The following is a 22381-nucleotide window of genomic DNA, read 5'->3' as shown; positions in this document are numbered from 1 at the left end:
ATTCTTTACAAGCCTGTCGGACATAGATGTAGACTTTCTAAAGGAGAATTCCGGTCTTCCGCCCACCAGACCACCTATGACAGGATCCCCTGTCACCAAGTTCCAGTTACGGCTTAAAATTTTCCGGATCTCCTTGTGTTGCTGGTTGAATGTAACAATAATTCTAGTGGAATCAGAAACTGTGTCTAACTGAGACGTAGAAGACACTACTTTCGGAGCTAAGGCTTGGGCTCTAGAGATGGTATTAGAGCGATCAATCGCCTTCAGCAATACACCCTCCGAATATCCCCGTGCCAGAAAACGTTGTTTGCTTGCCTCCTGGACCTCGGAACACTCGATCTCATCACTGCAAATTCATTTGATGCGAAGCATCTCCCCAAAGGGGATGCTCCGTATCAAATGTTGGGGGTGCTGGCTCGCCGCGTGCAGGACGGTGTTACCCGCAGTTGGCTTCCTGTATAGCCTAGTTGCTAATGCTCCTGACTTTATGTATACCTCTATATCCAAGAAGCATATACATGATGTGCTCATTGTGGATGTAAACTCTAGGTTTAAATTGTTAGTATTAAGCCGTTCTACAAATTCACTGGCTTCCTGCATTGTGCCCTGCCATATAAAAAAGAGGTCATCTATATACCTCAAATACAAAGGGACATGATTTTCCATGGTAGCCTGATGTTGTATCATGAGGACCTGTTCCTCCGACCAGCCCATGTGTAAACACGCTAGGCTGGGAGAAAAACAGGCCCCCATGGCTACCCCTCTGATTTGTTGGTACGCCTGATTGCTAAACAAAAAATAATTTTGTTCTAAACAAATTTTGATCATAGCGATCAACATAGAGTTATGTGCAGAAAAATTGATTTCACGTCTGTTCAGATAGTAGTTAACAGCTCTAATACCATCATTGTGGCGTATGGATGTATACAATGATGCAACGTCCAACGGCATGAGTACACAATCTGAATTCCACGAGTAATTGCTTAATTTTCTTACAAAGTCAGATGAGTCCTGTACATATGAGCTTAAGTTCTTTACACTGTCTTGTAGGAAGTAATCAATGTATGTGGATATATTTTCTGTAGAGCTATTGATAGCTGAAATTATAGGTCTTCCAGGGGGATTGTCCAACCGTTTGTGTACCTTTGGAAGCAGATAAAATGAGGGTATAACGGGAAAATCTTTTTTAAGAAACCCAAACTCTTCCTTGGAGATTAAGTTTCCACTTTTCCATGCAACCAATTTGGCATTTTGATCCTGACACGCTACTCTTATCGCTCCCAAATTACTTTTTCTATAGCAAGACTGGTCATGGAGTTGTGATTCTGCCTACTGTACATACAGCTCCCTGGGCCACAAAACTACATTGCCGCCTTTGTCCGCTTGGCGGATTACAATGTTATTATTGGATTCCAGCTTTTTTATCAGAACATTGTAGCTTTGATTCAAGTTATTGACCACCTTATGTTTTTTGTTGGTTAGGATGTACAGTTTTTTCAAATCTTTTGTGACCAGATCTTGATAGACATCAATATTGTCATGTGTCATGGTTGGGAGGAATACAGATTTTGGTTTGAACGGGGTAACACACATTGCCTGGTCAATTCTAGATCTGACCAAAGGGACTGGAATTGATGGATGTGTCTCCTCCTGCAAAGCCCATATATCCTCAAAGCCGGACCGATCTCCAGCCTCAAGGTGAAGTGGGCTAATTGTATTTTCCCCAGGTTTTTTCTTCTTGGTGGGTTGTAATTTGAAATATTTCTTGAGTTTAAGTTTCCTAACAAAACGGAAGGCATCCATCCTTGCATCAGCATAATTGAAATTGCAGGGAGGGCAATGTGTCAAACCTATATACAAGCACTAAAAACATACTTGGTAAATGCAATAGTTAAATGCATAAATAATAATATGAATAAACAAGCAGCAAATAATATGAGATAAAACTCAAGCAAATATACTGTACGTCATGCAAGAGATAAGAGATATATACATGCACTGAGTATAACAAATGATTACTTTGGATGTGCACTCTGACTCATTACACATCACAAAGAAAACACCTCAAATGACCACAGCCACTGGAACCACACATCATAATGGCACTATTCAGAAACAAATCACCTCACTCGATCGTTCACTCGACATCCTTGCCAACTCAAGCTCGGGGGCCAGTTCACAGCTGGGCTTGGACTCTCGACCGGGACACAGGTTCCATTCGTCTTACAGCAATATGTCTACTCTGTAAGTGAGCTCCCAACCTTGGATGTCAGCAACCCTTAGCTTTACAGTCTCAAAACACACACTAGAAGGTTTGAGAGTCTTCCCCTCTGCGCCAAGCAAACTTACTGGAACTGGCCAGCTTCCAGGCAAGCATTCCACGGCCGGAAGGAGATCCCACATTCCCTCTACATTCTCGCATTTTCAGCCTTTATCTTAATGAATCTTAGGAAAGCCTTCCAGGGTACATTAACCCCTTCGCTGCGGGGGTTAATTTCCTGCTGTCCTGGGGGCGCGCATGGGGCCCGCATGCTCATGACGAGCTGAGCTCGTCATGAGGCACGGCGCTCCTGTGCTCATGACGAGCTCAGCTCGTCACAGGTGCATTACCTGCCGTGGAACGCTCAGCACAGCAGGGGAATTATCCCCGCATGCAAGCGTTCCACGGCTCATGACGAGCTGAGCTCATCATGAGCACCGGAGCGTCGAGGCTCATGATGAGCTCAGCTCGTCATGAGCATGGAAGAGTTTAAACAATCTCTCACAAAAACAAACCTCGAAAGAGATTAACCCAAACAACTTGCGAGCCTGTCTGTGCGCGTAGAGAAGCTGAAGCAAGGCAGAGTCAGAATTCAGGATGGCATGAGGCCATGTCAAAGCCAAAAATAAAAACATTAGAATTCTTCCCAATGTACAACACAGTGCACATTTGCGCACCATTGCTCAAAACACTGCAATTTGAGACCAAAAAGTACATTCCACGCCTCTCTCTCTCATTCTTTCAAATGCACATCCCACACGTTCTGTTCTGAGCAAGGCTGTCCTACTTCGTGACAGCCCCCACTGTAAGACTGCAAGATTACAAGAAAGAAACCTTTAAGAGAAACAAGGCATATGCAGGACGTCATGCATTCAGGCATAACGGTAATCAAAGGTCATTGGGTAAAGGGTTCATACAAGAAACCTGGGAGTTACCGTATAGATATAGGTGCAGGAATAAGGACACTGAAGTTTTTTTAAGTGGTACTGACTGCGGAAGGCCTATAAGTGGGCCTTTAGTATGCAAAGAAGTGTTGCTTTATGGAACATGTAATGTGTCGAAAGCAAACTTATCATGCTACCTGAAAGGCTCCTCAGCTGCTGCGATTCACCCTTTTTTTAAATTACTTTTGAATGGAAGGTATTTTGTGCTGAATGATCAAGGCTTTTGTGAAATGAGGCCAGGCATCGCATATCTAGTCACTGTAAACTTCAGAGTTGTTTGCTGTAAGCAAATATTGTTTCCCCTGGCTCGCACAGTTAGGGAGGCACCACTGTGGCCTTCATTGAATGTTTCCAGTGTACGGTTTGATTAGCTGAGTAGACTGAAAGCCATGTTGTTTCAATCAAATGTGGCCTGAAATTCATCCCGACAGACATTTGATCTCCCGGTTGTCTAGGTCTTCAGCAGAGATACAGGCACTGGTCCATACAAACTTCCCGATCCATTTAGGAGAAATGGTTCATCGTATCTTTAACATGTCTGATACGGGGTGGAGATCATACACTTATTTAAGCAATTTGGATCAGGTCTCTGAACCACCTTTCAGACCATCTTCGGAGTAAATCCAGCCTTCAAACACTCAGTACTTGGAAGCATTTTAGGATGGCTCCCTTTGGTCCTGCTTTCGGTAGCGGGCATCCTGATTTTAATACTCTTGCTTCGCAATGGACATCGCAATCCCTCACAAAATGGAGAGAACACTAATTGAACAAAGTTGTTGTGAGCGCATGGTGTTCTACCTGACTACCCCTCGGTTGCGAGAGCTGAGTGAACATTGGTTCCTGTCTTTCAGACCGGTCTGACTAGACTATGTCCTGCCTGTGTTCCATTGCCTCTTCCGCAGATTTGGCTGTGTGTTGGACCTGTGTCTGACACTTCCATCGGTTGTGTTGTCGGACATAGAGGCGTTACTGGCATCTTTGCAAGCCTACAAGTGCAGTTGTCCACTGCGTATTCCCATGTTGATGACAGCATTTCTAGAGCCTTCAATGGATGCTTCCCCTGCAGTTGGAAGGGATAATCGCTCAACTCCAGAAATACAGGCATGCAGGCATCTAACTCTTCCCTGGCGGCTGCTGTGGGAACCAGAGATGGCTGATGAAGGGTGTTACCCAGAAACTGGTCCCAGGATGCTTGCTTCCGTTTCATGGAAGACCTGGCTTGGCAGTTCGAGCTGGACTGTTCCCATTAGACACAGAGTCAAGACTGATTTGCATATAGCTGGGTCTGAACTGAGGTGGCGCAATGAGCTAAAGAATGATGATGGATTCAACCCAGATCTGTGACTGGGGGTGAGTGTCTGAAAAGTTTCACCACTCCCTCCATCATCTCCTTGAGTTTTCTTTGTTCATCCTAAGTTAGCAGGGTAGGCCCAGACGAGGGCCTCTTGCTCACTTTGCCACTGGATTCAAGCCAGCCTGGCTGATGAAGGGTGTTACCTAGAAACCAGTCCCAGGATGCCTGTTTCTGGTTCAGGGAAGACCTAGCTTGGCAGTTCGAGCTGGACTGTTCCCATGGGATGTATGACGTTACAACGCATGCTTTTACCACGCATGCTGTTACAACGCGGTTTTTACATCGCATACCATTACAACGCATAGCGCTTTTGGGTGTTGGATAGTGAATAGTTTAATTTACTATTCCAACTCCAGTCCCCGTGGACACTATGTGGAAAATTAGTACGGCTTGGTAAACATTATCTGCGCCATCTTGCCTTTTCCCCTGATGCCACACTTTTGTCGTGCGCGCCCGCCATTTTAGGTGCCTCGATCAGGACCATCCCTTTTGCATTCCGCTGCCCCCCCCCCAGCATAGCCCTTCGCCCTCACCAAGCCTGCACGCTGACCAACCCCCTCGCTCGCACATGCTTCGGGTCATAAACCCCTCTTCAGCGCAGCTCTGCCTCAGAACCCCACCCTGTTCCCAGCGCGACACCTCCCTTCATTCCTTTTCATGATCCCAGGCCCTTTGATGCAAACCCCCTTTTTCCTGTGTGCCCGTTTGTCTTCCTCGTTCCCAGGCCGACACCTAGCTCTGCCGATACTGTTTATTGCCCCTCCCCGTACAGTAGAAAGCTCCCCTCCTCAAAGGACCCCCGAATCGATCAAAGCCCCCACCCTATGAGATCCGATCAAACCCCCACGTTCCATGAATCGGCGGAATGTCCAGCTGCGCGATAATCATCACCTGTTGTGACCGGGGTGGGACTTCAGCTGTATATGTGTGTGGGAACGGGCTTGGAGCGGGGGTTCCGAGAATGTCTTTCCGTACATCAAAGCATTGCCATGAATATGTGATATGTAATAAAGTAATAAACTTGTGTATAAGAGGCCAGGCCTCAGAGATGCGGGTAGAGCACCTCATGACGATACCTGCTGTCTGATTTGTTGTGTTCTCCTCCGGAGAGAATAAACCTTGTTTCCTGCTTTCCAGTCTCCGGCGCCTGCCTCTTCATTGATTAATAATTCGTGGGTTACAGAGGCAATACCGCCGGGCAAATATCGATTGTCCCCGACCTTAGATTCAACAACTAGGGAAGGTTATTGGATAGTAAATTAACCTATACCCTATCCTAGAGCGCCCCCCAGCGCAATGCGTTGTAATAGTGTGCGTTGTAATGACTGCGTTGTAATGGTAGTGCGTTGTAAAAGTTTCGTTGTAAGTGATGTTTCCCGTTCCCATGAGGCACAGGGTCAAGACTGATTTGTATATAGCTGGGTCTGAACAGAGGTGGCAAAGTGAACTAAAGAATGATGATGGATTTAACCCTGGTCTGTGACTGAGGGTGAGTGTCTGAAAAGTTCAGCGCTCCGTCCATCATCTCCTTGTGTAAGCATTTCTAGAGCCTTCAAGGGATGCTTCCACTCCTGTTGGAAGGAATATCGGCTCAACTCCAGAAATACAGGCAGCATCATCAGGCGTGCAGGCATCTAACTCTTCGCTGGCAGCTGCCATGGGAACCAGAGATGACCACTTTTGCTCATTGGATATGATACTGGAAGTTCTGGAGGGACTGCCATCTGCGGATACGATGTTCTGCGATGTTGAGTCTTCAGCGCAGAATTCTTAAAATAATCTGGCCTCTCCTGTGCTGGGATCCGTTTGGCTATTTTTTAATCATTTACCAAATTGAGAGCAAGTGTGACTTTCTTTTATTCTCTTTTCGGCTCTAACTGAGCTTCATGGCTTTCAAGGTGCTCAGTGCAATAATCACAATATATACAAGTTTAGAGGACCTTTTGAACGCTTTTTTAGGGAAAAATGACTTTTTATTATGAACATTTTTTCACGCTATTAAGTACCTTTTAGTATGTTTTATTGTAAATTATTTTATGCCTTTGATAAGAGTTATCCCTATCATTACCTAGCTGACCTTGTTGACCTTTTGATGAGGAGTGGGTGGCATGTCTTTTAGGATAGTCTCATCATGTATACCCCATTTTACATACATTATTTCATTCACACGACTATACCGATTCTAAACATGTGACCTTTTACCTAATAGCTTGCTCCTGTCTCCTCAACACCAGGCTCTTAGAATCCCTGTATCTGACATACATAAACATGTCCCCAGGCATTGCAGATTTATTCTGTATATAATGGTCACCACTTTTTTCATCCTTGACCAACAGCCAGCTGTGCACTTGTTTAGAAAAGCATTGTGATTGTTTTCAAAACATTTATGATTGTTTGCAAAACATCCATGATTGTTTAAAAACATATTGATTCAAGTACAAAACCCTGGAGTGACCACTTTAGTATAAAAGACCCTCACTCCCCCCTACAAATTAGAGGAGAATTCCTTCCAGACTGACACGGGGGTCATGCATGCCGAATCTTCAACACACAGCGTTCTGACATCCCTTTCGGGTTGTCATCCTTGACGCAGTGACAGGGCCCTTCGTTCTAAACCATGATGTGAGGGGCTGATTCATCCCTGGGGGCTTCTTGGCTACAGATGCACATAGCTATAACCATTTACACCTCCATATCCAGGTTAGGCTAGGTACATTTTAGCAAATTACTTAGGGCGCGCATTTTAGGAATATGCAAGTGCTACTGTTTTTATCTGAACTGTTTCTGTTCATCTTATTAGCACTATGGTAGAAATATATCTACTATTCACCATATTGGTACTAGCAATCTCTTTCATGTGCTTCTGTCTCCTGATTTATCGCAGCACATATGTTTTACACAAGACTGTTGCTGCACCAATAAGTATTTATTGAAACATCCTAATCGACATCTTGTGTATTTTCGGAGGGAAAGCCAGCACGAGTGTCTGAGCGAAACGTACTGTACTCCACTAATCAGGAATCAGGGTTGCCATGTTCAGTGCTTGCCAGAGACTCAGTGGTTGCCAGAGACTACCTATACCACTGTAGAATAAAGAGTGGTGGTAGTGGCACTGTAGAGCTAGCTGGTCTAACGAGTGACATATCCTGTGGGGGTGTCCGAAAGTTGTTGGGACACCAAGCCCTGAGTTACATCATCCAAAAAGCGCAGGTCCTGGGGAACTCCTAGGAACTACACGACAACACTGTACACTATTTCAGTGTTTGAAACTCTGCTCTACGATATTCCAATGTATGCTATTCAAATTTCTGACAATCCACTCTTCTACACTCCATTGGACACTATTAGATTGTACGGTATTCCACCATATGCTATTTCACTGTATGGTACTCCACTGTACGGCACTCCACTTTACGCCACTGGAGTGTATTCCATTGCACTCTACCAGGTCCCCCCTTTTGAGACTCTATTCCCCTTTCTAGAACTCCACTCTATAAAATTATGTTACAGTTTACGGCACGGTACAAGGCCATACTTTACTCTATCCAACACACTCAAATCTCTAACTCTATAATCCAATTTATGCCCATACCCTCCTTTGTACAACACTTTATTCCACTAAACACCTCTTTTCAATACTGTATGATACAGCCCTCTGCGCTACTGTACAGGACACCACTGATATTTATAAGAGTTAACTTGACTATATGCTACGCAACTACACTATAACCCACTGAACACCACTCTACTCTACTCTACGACGTGCTAATACACTGTATCATTCTTTACTCCACACTACATTACGTAACTCCACTGAACTCAACTCAACTCCACTAGATGAGACTTTGCCTCACTCTACACCATTGTCCAATCATCCTCTAAGCAGCTCTGTTGTACAATGCACTATTGTACTCTAAACAACCAACTCTACAACACTGTTTCCCACTCTGCACTACTAAATTCTACTACACTGCACTCAGTTCCACTATACAATACTCCACTCTTTGACACTCGACTTTATGACACTCACCTTCATTATACTTTTTGACACTCCAATGAACCATACATTCATAAATTAACCCCCATACTACAATTTGAAACACATTTTGATTAAATACATAAAAAACATTGAGATTGAATGGGGAAAAAAAAGATTACAGATAATTTATAGTTAGGAAAAGTTTATTTATTCTTTCCATACAAACCATACTTAAACTACACATACATACGAAATTCGAAAGTTATAACGTTAATTTACACACCACCCTCACATTACTATAAGTCACCCACCTATGAACACAGGGCCTGATTCACAAAGGACCTCCGCACTCGTGGGGGAGGCTCTGCACACAGAGCAAAATCTCATTGAAGAGATTCCGCCCCACGTCCGGAGCCATCCCTAATAATGCAAGGTCTCCGCCATGAGTGTGGAGGCCCTTTGTGAATCAGGCTCACAGTGTTACTTCTAACTTACATTTTTAACTTAACACACCACCTTCAAATTACTGTAAGTCACGCAGCTTCGTACTCACCTCATTCGTCATACTACATTAACTATAACTCACGACTCAGACAAACACTGTGTTCTGAAAAATCATCTCAATTGAGAAATCATAAGTGTTCTCATTTCAGATGGGATAAGTAATGTCATGTGCAAGGGTATACCCAGTGCATTAAGAAGGCATGAGTTACAGTTAATGTAGCATGACGAGAAAGCTGACAACTCTGTGTACAAAGCTACGCGACTTACCGTCATTTGAATGTGGTATGTTAAGTTAAAATGTAAGGTATAAGTAACAATGTGTACGTGGGTGGGTGACTTATAGTAATGTGAAGGAGGTGTGCAAATTGTAAATTAGGTATAACTATAACTTTAGAATTTCTAATGTTTGTATAGGGCCCTCCCCCTGTCTTTGAATTTGCACCGGAGAGGTGGTGGTCCTGGGTCGGAGGGGTTGGACCACGTGGTCACCTGCATTTTTTACATTAAAGCCCGGGGGGCGGGGAGGGAGTGCAGGCCCTTCTGCATTCATTTACCATGAAGCCTGGGGGAGGTAGTGGCCCCTAGGGCTGCGGGGGATCTGCTCGCCTCCTGCACTTATTTGTATCAAAGCCCCCACATTTACAATACACCCCCCAGGAGGTGGTGGCCCCCGGGGCTGAGGGGGCTCCGTGCAGCCCCCTTGCACTTATTTTCATTAAAGCCCCTTCGAGCTGGTGGCCCCCGGGGCAGCAGGCCTACCCCAAATTAATATTTACAGAAGTCCTGGGAGCTGGTGGGCCCCAGGGCATAATAGGCCCTAGGAAGCTGGCCCATGCACCCTCCCGCAATTACAAATGGCTCCAGGGGCCGACAATACACAAAGTGGGGGTAGTACGCACTTACATTTTTTTACAGGTGGGTCCCGCTAAAAGTGTAAAAACATTTTTTGCACTGGTCCCAAGAGGCCTGGGGGGGTCAGTGTGTTTCTATAGTGCCTCCTTTTCTTTTTTTGTTTTAACACTTTTTTGTGGGACTCGATTTAACTGAGTTTTCAAGATGGTAGCCAACACTTCCTAGTTGAAATGTTGGCAGCCAACCAAATTTGAGTAGGATCTCAGTAGGCTGTTGGGCTCCCAGATATCTATATTTTTAAACTTAAATATCACTGAAGCTACAGAATGGATTTACACTAAATCTCAAAAAGCACACTTTCTGGACCAATGTTTAGCTTTCTGCCAAATTTTGAGTAATTCCGTTCCGCTATTTGAGCTGTAGTTGTGTTAAAAAAATGAAAATTCCCACAGAGATAACATGGGGACCCTCGGCCCCTGCTTACGGATCACTCCAATACTTTCAAAACAGCAGCTGAATGAAAAAGGGTACCATTTTTGAAAATTTTGTGAAGCTTCATCAAGCTGTGCCTAAGTTTTTGGCAAAACAAAATATGCTTTTCCTATGGAAACTTTGGTCCTAACAATGACTACCTACTCGTGACCACCATTGATTTATATATTCTATTTGAATAGCTCTGCATATTCTGAATAATTACATTCAATTTGATGGTTTCACATACCTTATCTGTTTTACAAAATAATTGATGCAGGATCTACAAGAAGGATCGAATACACATTAACATATATTATACATAGTATAAAGACGTATACGTACAACTGGGTGTGACTGGGCCACAGTTGTGGGTATTGCAGCAGGTAGAGTTACTTCGTACGCGATAACTTGGAGCAGTCACACTTTCAAGTTTAAGGCAGTGCTTCTTGTATGAGCCACATGACCTAGTAAATTCTGTAGTCAGTTTTCGGGCGAGGCCTTTACCTGTATAGAAAGGAGAATCCTAAACAGTTATCTGATATTGTTCAACATTGAGTCATTTTGGTGTGTCTCTTTGGATTCATGTTCAGAGACACACTGGACAACACATTTGTAAAATTGTAAGATTTATTAATACATCAAATGATCTTGTGGGGAGCATCCTTGCTCTGAGGAAACAGAGTCTATTCATCAATCAAATCAATGTGTATTTGGCCTAAATTTGATACAATCAATATTTTATAGCAAAATTCAAAAACTAAATACAGCTAAAAACATACACTAACAGGGGGTGTGGCCTGTATGGCCGAGGTTACCAGTTGTCCTCCATGAGCTCCTGGCTCTCAGGTTGAGACTCCAATACCATGCTTGCTGCTGGCACACTTCCCAGCTCCCTGTAACGAAGGGGAGATGGAAGAGTGCCTGGAGTATCTCTGCTGGGCTCGGGCCCGCAGAGGATCTGCAGTCCCTCTTGGATCAAGCCAGGTGTTTAAAGTTGGAATTGCTGTTGAAATTGCGGCATAAACAGGTATTGGCCTCTTCCTCTGCCTCGAAAAGGACTGAAATCTCTGCTGTTGTAAATTGCCAAAGGATTTGGCTGCGTCATTGTCTTACTTGATGGACTGTAACACATGATCGATGTGCTTTCCAAAAAGACGTTCTCTATCGAATGGCATGTCCAACACCTGCCCACGGAGGAGCTGCAGTCCCTCTTCAATCAAACAAGATGTTCATCGGGTGGCTGCAGCCAAAATTGCTGCATCTCGAAGCTCGGCTGCTGATGAGTGTAGGTCACAGGACTGCGGTGGACTCCTCTTGCTGGCCCCTCCGAGAGATTGGATCACCGTGCCCCCACCTGGGGGCAAGAGGACTGAACACAGCACCTGAGGATTTGTGGAGGAGCGGCTGAGAGGACCTTGGCCGCGACGTACATTAGCAGCAAGCTACAGTCGCGCTGTGGTGAGTGTGGCCTGTGCATATTGTCCCAGCCTCGGGAAGAAGATGTTGCGCTGGTTCCCCGTCTGGGCTCCTTTCGACCTTCCTGGCCTTGAGGTGGTCGTGTGTCATGCAGTGACCTCATTGGGCAGTGAGGACCACAAGGTGGTGCTACTGGGGCACGTTCCCCGCACCCGTGCTTGCCCATGGGAGCGTGGAGTACCAAGGGCATCAGAGGACTCCTGTGGCGCATGGGGACTACCGCCCAGAGAGCATTTAGGCTAGCTGTGGAGGTGTACCCGACCCTCACCACTACTGAGGCTTGTATGCCTGTGCGCTAGCAGACTACCCAGCTCTAAGAACCGCAGCAACTACAAACTTTGAGGGCACACCAGTGACACACGAGGAGAAACCAGGGGGTTTTACCATGCAGCGTGGTGGGTACAAATAAGAATAGACAAATGTGCTGCCCTGTCACTCACTGCCACAAAATCTGTCCGAGATGATGGCGCTTCTGTATTAAGTCCTGGGCCTCTTGACACTTCAGAGTTCTTACAAGCCAAATAGGCCTCCCAGACTGTGCTGGAAACCAAGACAGGTGAGGTCTAGGTGGATCTGGCACTCCTGAGCAGGATCTGTGCAATGTCGTTGGAAGGGTATGTGTAGAGTGACGCATCTCAGGTCTGGAGGACTCAGAATCCGCCATTAAGGCAGAAAGTGGCCTGCCTGACTACGGAATCCCACACCTTGGAATATCGCATACAATATGCTGAAAATCGGGCCTGAAGAAACAACCTGCTGCTGTTCCCTCGACTTGGCAGGCGTGATGAGCAAAAAAACGATGATCTGCGATTGGGGATGAATATTTGATTTGTTCAGTATTCCGTTCTTCATCTGTTCTTTTTTTGCATTTGTCGCCCCGAGTGGGAAGGGTGTGACCAGACGTGGGTCCAGTGCTCACTATGCCACTGGTTTCAAGCTAGCCTGGCTCATAAAGGACGAGACCCCGAAACTGGTCCCAGGGCGCTTGTTTCCAGGCCAGGGAGGACCTTGCCTGGCAGTTCGGGCTAGACGGTTCTCATCGAAAGCCGGGTCGAGACTGGTTTGCATATATCTAGATCCAACCTGGAATTGTGTTGCGAGCAAAAAAAAAATGATGGATTAAACCCAGATCTGTGACTGGGGTGAATGGTTGCATTGTTCAGCATTCCATCCATCATCTGTTCTCTTTGCATTTGGCTATTACAATCATGTCAACAGCTTGAACTATCGCATTAAGTGTGGCACAATAATGGGGTTTGTGGCACAACACATAGGGCCATATGTATGAAGGCCAAATGGATTTGCAAATGCCGAAATTCGCAGAATTTCGGCGTTTGCGAACCCATTTTCGCAAAATGGTATGTATTAAACAATTTGGGTGCAAAATAAGGAATCGCAAAATTTGCCATTCCTTATTTTGCGATTGCATTTAAGGAATTGCAAATTTCTGCGATTCCTTAAAAGCAATGTATCAAAGAAAAAAGAAATTCCAAAATGCCCTAAGGAATCGCAAATTAACACCAACTTCTAGTTGGTGGTAAGTTGCGAATTCTTTTAAAAAAAGCATTTTTTTTTAAAACCAAAGGTGCCATGTGACGCTCCTACATGCCCTTAGGGCATGTATGTGTGCCATATGCGCACACATGTCATTTTCAGGGGTGCAGCAGGGTGTTCTTGAGACACCCCTGCACCCTTGAAATGATTCTCAATTTGCGATTAGCAAATTGCGAATCGCAAATTGAGAATAATTTCACATTCATTCCTATGGGCCTCCTGCCCCATAGAAATGAATGGGAAATTATTCCTTAATTGCGATTAGCAATTTGCTAATCGCAATTAAGGAACTTTAAGGAATCGCTAAACAATAGCCAATTCCTACATACATACCATTTTGCGATTTCTAAATAGCGATTCCTTAAAAATCGCTATTTAGGAATCGCAAAACGGAATGTTGATACATATGGCCCATAGATATGACATCTTACTGTTACGGGAGATGTATTTTTGGTACACCAACTGCCCCTTCCTGGACAGATACATCTATGAGAATAAGGTTGGAATCGCTGTTGAAATTGCAGCCTAGACAGGTATTGGCCTCTTCCTCTGCCTCGAAAGGGCTGAAATCTCTGCTGTTGCAAATTGCCTAGGGATTTGGCTGCGTTAGTGTCTGACTTGATGGACTTAAACACATGGTCGATGTGCTTCCCAAAAAGACATTCCCTATCAAATGGCAAGTCCAACACCTTGGCCTGCACTTCTGAGCAGAAAGTAGTGGCTTTAAGCCATCCCTGGTGGAGCAATACCGCTGCTCCAAATACCTGTCTGAAGGTGATGGAAGAGATGGCCATGGCAATATCAATAAGCTAGGAAGAGGCCTTTTCTCCTTCAGATAGATTGTCTCTCTCCACTTTTTACTTTTCCTCCGGGTGATACTTTAACACAGACGAGATGTCCGACCACATCTGTCAGTCGTGTCTCCCGAGGATGGCCTTGGCATATCAACAGTGGGGATAGCTTGAATGGTGCGCTGTGTGCCTGGTTTAAAGTCATAGAGAAAACACTCTGCCTGTTTGTCTGGCATACGGAGGTTGAAGCGCTTGGAGCCCCATTCTAGAAGATCATGGAAGCCACCAATATCCACAGGCAGCAATGTAGGAGATGGTGGCATTGGGCAACATAATAATCCTATTCATCTGGAGCATCCAGAACTGTGTGGAGCTCACCCTCTTCCGTTTGCTGGTCACCACTGTCCTGTGGATCAACTAGGATGGAAAGAACCACAGGTACTATTTTCTCCTTAAGGCATTTCGGAGTACTTTGAGGAGCAGTACTGCTAATAGGGACCTAATGTGGAGGCAGAGGCCGCGGAGCAGAGTTTGCATCAGGAAAGCATCTTTAATAGTCATTAATCTTGAAACGCAAATCTGTAACTAATCAGGCAGGGATATTGACAGAGGGTTCCTGGAGGTGTTGGTGCTCGTCTTCTTGCTCCCCATCAGGATAATGCTCCTAAAAGGAGGTCTGCCGCTGAGTGGAAGAAGTACCGCTATCCATGAAGGAGTAGTCACCCTGACGGTAAGTCATTCATTTCATCTTCCTCATCAGATCGCTGGCAGTTGATCTTCAACTGGGAAGGAATGTATGCAGGGCCAAATAATCCTTCATCCTTGGATTCCTGGAAATCCAGAAGGTGAGTTGCGTGCAGTGGTGAAACCTTAGAATAGTCCTGAAATGCTGGCTTTAATGGTAGAATTACGGGCTGTTGACGTCGATTACATAGCTGACAGCAACTACAGCGACGTGGCGTGAGGAGTCTTCATCCTAGAGAGAGAGAGATTCACCCCATCACATTAAGTGGGATAGGTTGCCATCTGTTCAAGTCTGCCTTCACCTTACGGAGAAGCGGCGTCAAGCTAAGGTTCCAAATCAAATCAGGGTAGAGTGCCACTTGGATACCCAAATATTGAAAGTTCAGCTTCCTTAATGGTATAGTATCTTGCCAGGCAACACAGTTGCGAGTAGGATGGAAAGGAACCAAGTTCAACTTTGTATAGTTCATATGTAGACCAGAAGCCTCTGCAAATAGTTGAAGGAGATGAAGGCAGTGCAGGCCGGTGCCTTCAGGTCTGGAGAGGAACAAAAGGACATTGTCTGCATAGAATGAAATATGATCTTCGTACCTCGTGTCCCTCTCTCACTCCCAGCCCCGGACCTTGCATAGCTGCGTTATAAGTCGTGCAAGGGTTCCCTGACAAGAGTAAAAAGAATCAGAGTGAGGGGGCTACCCTGTCAGGTACATTGTGAAACATTCGTCCTTGACGTGGCTAATACTCATACTGAGGTACATGCCTTATTATTAAACACAGATCTCCCCCTGCATTTTGGGGCGTGGATTCACACTATCGTTAATGCCTCTTCGACCAGAGGCTTGGCACGCGTTTTTAAAGTAGTAAGTTCTGGCCTTGTGACTTAATTCCAGACTATATTTGGTGTGATACCAGCATATTTTCATTCTATTTTTTCCAGCGTCTTTGGCAGTTTACCGTTAATTCTTGCCTTAGCTGCGGTGTACTGCTGTTAATTTGCTTACTGCAAAATGGTAGCACATTCTGTGCCCCACGACGGTCTGCCCCGGCTGCTCCTACTTTGTAACCGGATGCTTGAATACTATGGATCACTAGCTCTGGGAACTCTGAGTATGGCGTATGGTTTATCTTTCTGGTTTTCGTATTTTACATGCGTGAAGCCAATTTTCCACTGCCTGGATTACAGATTTGAATGGGCTCTGGATTTGTGTCTCTGCAACACGGTGTCTCCTAACCCGAATTATGATCCACTAATGAGTCCCTTAGTTGGTCATGATCTAGATTGTTCTGGAGTCGGGATTATGGCCTGCGCAACAGCTCATGGGGTCCTGGGCAATTGGAACATATGGACTGCAGCCCATGACTTTCTGGCAAGCAGTTATCTCGAAGAATACCAGAGTTGTCCTCTGATGGTGCTAGAGGCTCCGGCTGTTGAGGAACATGTGTTCTTTTCCATTGTTAAATTGGATGGCTGAAATGTTCACTGACGAAAACACCGACTTCCTGTTGGAGGCGGTTGCAACGTACTGTGCCTATATGCTGTTGGATTGAAGTTACACATTTTTAAGCTTCATAGACACGTAATGGACTGATGACTTTTCCCTTTCGATTTTTTTCTCACTCTACGAGTTACATGTATTTTGACACTATACATCCCTGTTGGGTTTTACATTTTTTATTGTTACTAATTCGCATTTTACTCCCAATTATCCACTTTGGCGAAATTTTTAACTTGGTTCTGTCTCATTTGAACTTCAACTCTGCGTTCTAAAAATTGTCCGTTCTCCGATCAAGGGAGGGTGTAGTGTGGGCTGAGCCCTGTTATTCACACAGCTATGTTAGCAAGGGCTTATTAGAAGTTTAAACACCATTTTTCCTCTTTGCTGCTTTTGTACACAACACTGCATATAAATGTTGTTGTAAGTTAGGCTGTGTGAAATGCTTCACATGAGAATGGCTTGTTTTCAGCATCCCTAGACTTACATCGTGACTTTAGTCTGCACACTGAGTGCTAAAACCTCCAAGGTTATCATAACCAGTTAGCTGTTGTTCGGACTGATCGGCTCACATTCTAGCCATAACATATATGCAGCTGCAAGCCAACGTGATTCTGCCGCCTTTAATAATGCACTGTAAGCATGATTTCAGACACTTGGAAGAAGCCTGTTTTTCCAGAGAGACAGAGAGCTTTTGCAGATCCTGATGTGATTCACACCTGCTGAACCTGGAGGTATGGGGTCTCCCAAACAAGCCTAAGAGACCTTCTATATTTTATAAAACATAGTTCCTAGCTAGGGAGGGTGATTTACTAGGCGCTATAGTACCTATTTTCACCATCATTGTAATATCATCTATCCTTTTGTGCTTTATGGAATTGTAACAATGCTGATCATATTATTTCTAATCATATGTCTGCTCATGTTAGCAAAAATACTGCATCTTAAGGCACGTCGCTAAAATAAATATTTTGACCTGTCTGTATCTCTTTTTACTCTTGTTGTGGACTGGTATGAGAGTATAACAAAAGAGTGTTCTTGCTTCCCACCATTCCTGAGTATAACCTAAGTTGCATGTTCTGGGTTGTCTAGTCATTGGATCCTTTGCTATAGGACGAAGAGCTAATGTGACACTGATGCTAGTTGGTTAGGGTTGCAAGGCACTAAGGTGAGTTTTTTGGTACACCACAATTCACTGAGGTCCTGTGTCTCTGTGGACAGTTTTGTGTAGCAGCAGAATCCCTGCAACACTATGTTTGTATTTTGCTGTATTGTTTATTGATGTGATGAAGTTTTTATGCCATTCTCCGAATAAAACTTTATTGACTGAAAAGAAAACTAAACAATCTCATTTCCTTCGGAAAATCAACATATTTTTACTGATGCCAGAACTGATCTGTTGAACGATACTGAAGCGGAACAGCGGATATCAGCAGAGGATCTGTAAAAATTGAATTAAAAAACATGGAAAAAGCATCTTCTTTAGAATATTAAACTGGCTTATCCCCCTCGGAAATTATCAATCTCTTTCATGCATAACAGTGACAGGCTCCTATAACGTTGACTCAATTTATCCTGGTCATATTTTTACCTCCATGGGAGATTGCAACCCTTCAGTAAAGGGCTGGAGTCAACTATTCTATTTATCGACATTATTGGTTTCTCACTCCTGAGAATCTGAGTATTGCTGATATTCAATAAATACATTGAAATGCACCAAAAGTATGGGCTTTGCCCTTCACTGCTTCAAAGACAGGGTATGGATCCGAAGAAAAGATAGCAAAATTATCTTCGTAAGTGGAGAGCTTCCACTTACTGACATTTAAAAAAACTGGTAGAATTTGTCTGACTTTGATAAAATGGCACATAAGTGACTGAATATAAAACAAAAAAGCAGGGGTGAGAGCCTTCTGCCTCAAAAATACAAAACTTGTGAACTCAGACTCACGCTGACCACTTGCATTCCATTCAAGCAGCCTGCATGAAAGTCTAAAAATGGGGTTGGTGGTATAGGTAATAGGGTGTAGGTGCCGATAGGTAATTTCACTAAATATTGGATTGGACAGAATCTGAGTGGTGACTGTGCTGAAGGGTGAGGGAGAACCACCTGCCTCCCTAAGCTTTTGTGGCCTAGGCAAAAAGACAAAATTATTGGTATACCCCAGCACACTTAAATTCAAAATTGATCGTTTCAGATGTTATTCACACATAAAACAGTAAACTAATCAGTCGATTTTTTTCTTCTCTTAATCAGTCTTCAAGCTTTTAGTCAAGTGTTCCCAAGTCAACACGTGTTTCGTCGCCTCAGTAAGTTTGTACATGCGACTTGTTCACGGCTAGGTAAAAAACAATATAAGAACTCACATTACTCGTAATTCGCATCCATTTGTTCAGACCGAATGTGCTCCCAAGGGAAATAAATGTGACTGAATATAACTTGTGTGTGAGCACTTCCAAAATTAGTGACCGTGCATGCATACAGTTATTGAGGTGATAATTCAATGTAGGTGTAATCACAAAGTCGGCAATAGATTACAGCAATTATGTCCATTATCCTAGAAACCACATGTTTAATGGCCCAGGCTTTTCTATTCACCAACAGTTTGTTGTACATTTTCAAATCAATAGTTTGTTAATGAAAGTAGGCTGTACAAACTGCAAATTGTAAAATCGCTATTCTTTTTTAGAAAGAAAACCGCATTGATCTCTCTCCATTAACATGCACTGTTGCCAGAATAATGGATAACTCCACAAAAAAGTTCAGGCAATATTTTACATCTATAAAGTTCTTCTATACTTCTCATGTAATGCAGGCTGCACAAACTGCTTTCCCATAACCTAATCACGTTATGCCTCTTACGAACACCTGCAGAGTAAAGGGGTATGCTGAATCCTGAGTGGCTACTAGGTCGCAATGTAGCTAGGGTATCTCCATCGATGCCCAGTTCTCTGTCATTTGCTAAGAACACAGTAGATAGGTGCTGAGCTTTAAGGCACAGATGCTAATCAGGAGTTGAATAGGAGGGAGAATGTTTTTTAAAGCATCTGCTTGCCCCTTTCCCAAGAGACAGGCGTCGAGCCACTCATACCAGCAATGGGGTTGAAATAGATTAAGTGTGTGACTGAATTAAAACATCCTGCACACGGGATTCGTTTGTGGAAATGTGAAAATGTCAAACTAATGATGGGAACCATAGGTGAAATATCCATGGGAACCGCAGGTGCAATATCTGTAAAGTGGCGAGCCAGACTCCACTTATGTATGGGTAAAATTGGCAAACATGATCTCTCTGGATCAAGCAAGAAGAAATGTCACTTAATGACAAGACAATAAAAAATGTAACATCGTGGGATTTGGTGGCATGGCCGTGGGCTGAAGTCTGTAGCAAGCCACATGGTTTCCTCGTATGCTATTTCAGAAGGATGTGTAATTGGCAGGTTACCTACTCATGCCTAGAATGTTAATATCTAGAACCTTGACTATGTCATTGGAATGCACTGGATCAAGTGGGACTTAGCTTGAGCTTGGAACTGACTTGACTTTTGGTGCTGATGGGCTTCTACTCTTCAATAAACAATATGTATTCCATAAATATTTGAAGAAACTTTATTACACTGGCGACGAGGGACTCTGCTTGATTGGGGACAAGCATAATCAGAACCAATTCCCCTACCTGGATTATTTTTATAAATCCTGATGTGATTTATAACATTCAGGTGGATTTATTCATAGCACTATTGGATATATTCTTTTCAAAAACATTGAAAGTGACTGTTTAATATTCTTCAAGCAAGATTTCATGCAAGCTTCTCACAAGGTACGCATCTCTATCAATTTGTGATTTTGGACTACATTTTACTACTAAATTCTCAAGTTCGCTGAATGAAGTACTGTATGTGCAACTCATTATGCTACTTGTGCGAATTTTTGCTGTAGATCTACGTAAAATCATCACTACCTTTTTGTTTGCCTTCAAACTGCCACTACAACTCTTGTATTCCCAACCACCATCGGCTGCATTTTTCGAGCAGAGGCGGCATTTTTCTTCACCGACGAGAGAGCGGCATATAATTGCTGGCGACATTCCTTCTGCAGCGGCGTTCCTTCAATATAAGCTTTGGTCTTGACTGCTCTAAAACAAAGGGTAGAGCGTCTGCCTCCGATTCTTTACTGCTCCCGACGTATTGCGTGACACGCTAGGTCACGTAACGTGATCTGTTCAGCGGCCATTTAAAAAAAAAAATTATTTTCAATAATTTGCTTCCTCAGACACAAACATACACTGGTAGACTGAAACTTTGGACTGACGGTTTCCCTGGGACTAAAAATTCAGTAGAGCATTGGTGAACGTCGGTAAGAGCCTCGGTGACTACATTATTTATTGTAGCCTTTTATTTTATTTTGTTCTCTCAGTCTAAGGAAGTTGAATTCACATTTAACAAAAGCGACATTAAAAAATTGATACTTGTATATCGCACTACTCAGTCTAAAGGGTCTAAAGGCGCTTGTACGAATACCGCTGTGGAACCCATCCTGGCCCTCCCTGTGTGGTGTCCACTCCTGGGCACCCCCAAGGTGGAGGCCAGGCATCCTTAGCGTTGTGGGGGCCATTGTGGAGATTAAGCAAGCTATTGCCCAGAGTTGCAGAGTGGGTCTCCATTATTGGAATAGGCACCGAGGCGAGAATTATCAGGTCCGGGGAATTTTTTAGCCCAAGACCCGCTAAGGCGGAAAATTGAACCCTGTTCCCGGGTTAGACCTCTGCATCAGGGTCTGCCGCTCTAACCATTGAGCCACACTTCTCCAGACCTAACACAAGACATCGGTGACTACATTGATAATTTTTGTTTCTTGTTTTATTGTTTATGCTGTAACTTGCTGTATTGGGCTATAGGATGTAATTACTTGTAATTACTTTGCGCAGTGATGCTTACAATTTTTATCTCTTTTTATCTCTTTATTGGATATTTCTCATGATTATTTAACATACTTAGATCATTACTTTACTAATAGTTATCTCAAATCCATTCACTTCTGGTTGAACAATGGCTACAACAACCAGTATGTCTCACCCCCAGCCTTTCTCTCTGAAATAGGAGAACCTATTCTTCCATGGAAAAGATGGAAGAATTTATTTGACTCATATATTGTCGCTATTGGAGGTGAGAAATTTTCTGTGATTAGAAAACAGGCTATACTTTTACATAATTTAGGTGTGGAGGGACGAAACATTTACAACAGTATGGATATTATTCCCATTGAAAATGAAACAGGTGAACCTAGTGATGTCTATGAAATGTCTTTAATTATGCTTGAAAAATACTTTGGGCCCAGAATCAATGTGGTTTTAGAAAGACACACGTTTTTCACTAGAGTGCAAGATCCTGATGAGAGAGTTAAAAGCTATGTAGCTTCACTTAAAACTTTAGCACGGACATGCGAATTTAATGATTTATCAGACTCTTTAGTCAGGGACCAATTGGTTAGGTGTACTAACAACACCCGTGTGCATGAAAAGCTTTTGTCAAAGAACCCCACATTAGTTGAGGCCATCGCGATTGTTGAAGGGATGGAGAACACCTCTTCCTGGGTAAAGGAAATGAACAAAAGTCATGATGACAAAAAGGATAAGTAAACAAAAGTGGGTTGCTGAACCGTTCCTTAGTGAAGGAATTGTGTGTATCTGGCGTGACCGAGGGTGTAAATATGACACCTTTGGGCATCCATTTTGTTGGATGTATTTGCCTCACACACCCATAAGGGTGTCATGCTTCATCATTGGCGTTGCTCCTCGTCGGGGAGGCGGTGCAATCCCCGACGGGCTCACCTCTAGGAGGGGCTCTTTAGCGGAGATCTTTTAAATCCAACTGCCTTATGGTGAAGTGCGGGTGTGTGGGTAAGAAAGCAAGTAGCCTAGGGGGTGATTAAAATGTAGAGGGGGGTACCGGAAACTAC

General features: G+C 43.8%; 1 protein-coding gene across 1 annotated transcript in view; it reads right to left on the bottom strand.

Moving 5' to 3' along the window:
- The window catches only part of LOC144770779 (phospholipase A2 inhibitor gamma subunit B-like), an 892650-nt gene that overhangs the window by 647584 nt on the left and 222685 nt on the right, over positions 1–22381 (bottom strand). The window contains exon 4 of the mRNA XM_078655535.1: positions 10710–10871. Within this exon, the coding sequence (XP_078511661.1) occupies positions 10710–10871 (162 nt within the window). The remainder of the gene's footprint in view (positions 1–10709; positions 10872–22381) is intronic.

Source organism: Lissotriton helveticus, chromosome 7 (assembly GCF_964261635.1).
Source record: "Lissotriton helveticus chromosome 7, aLisHel1.1, whole genome shotgun sequence".
Lineage (NCBI taxonomy): Eukaryota > Metazoa > Chordata > Amphibia > Caudata > Salamandridae > Lissotriton > Lissotriton helveticus.
This window is presented reverse-complemented; position numbering and strand designations above follow the sequence as displayed.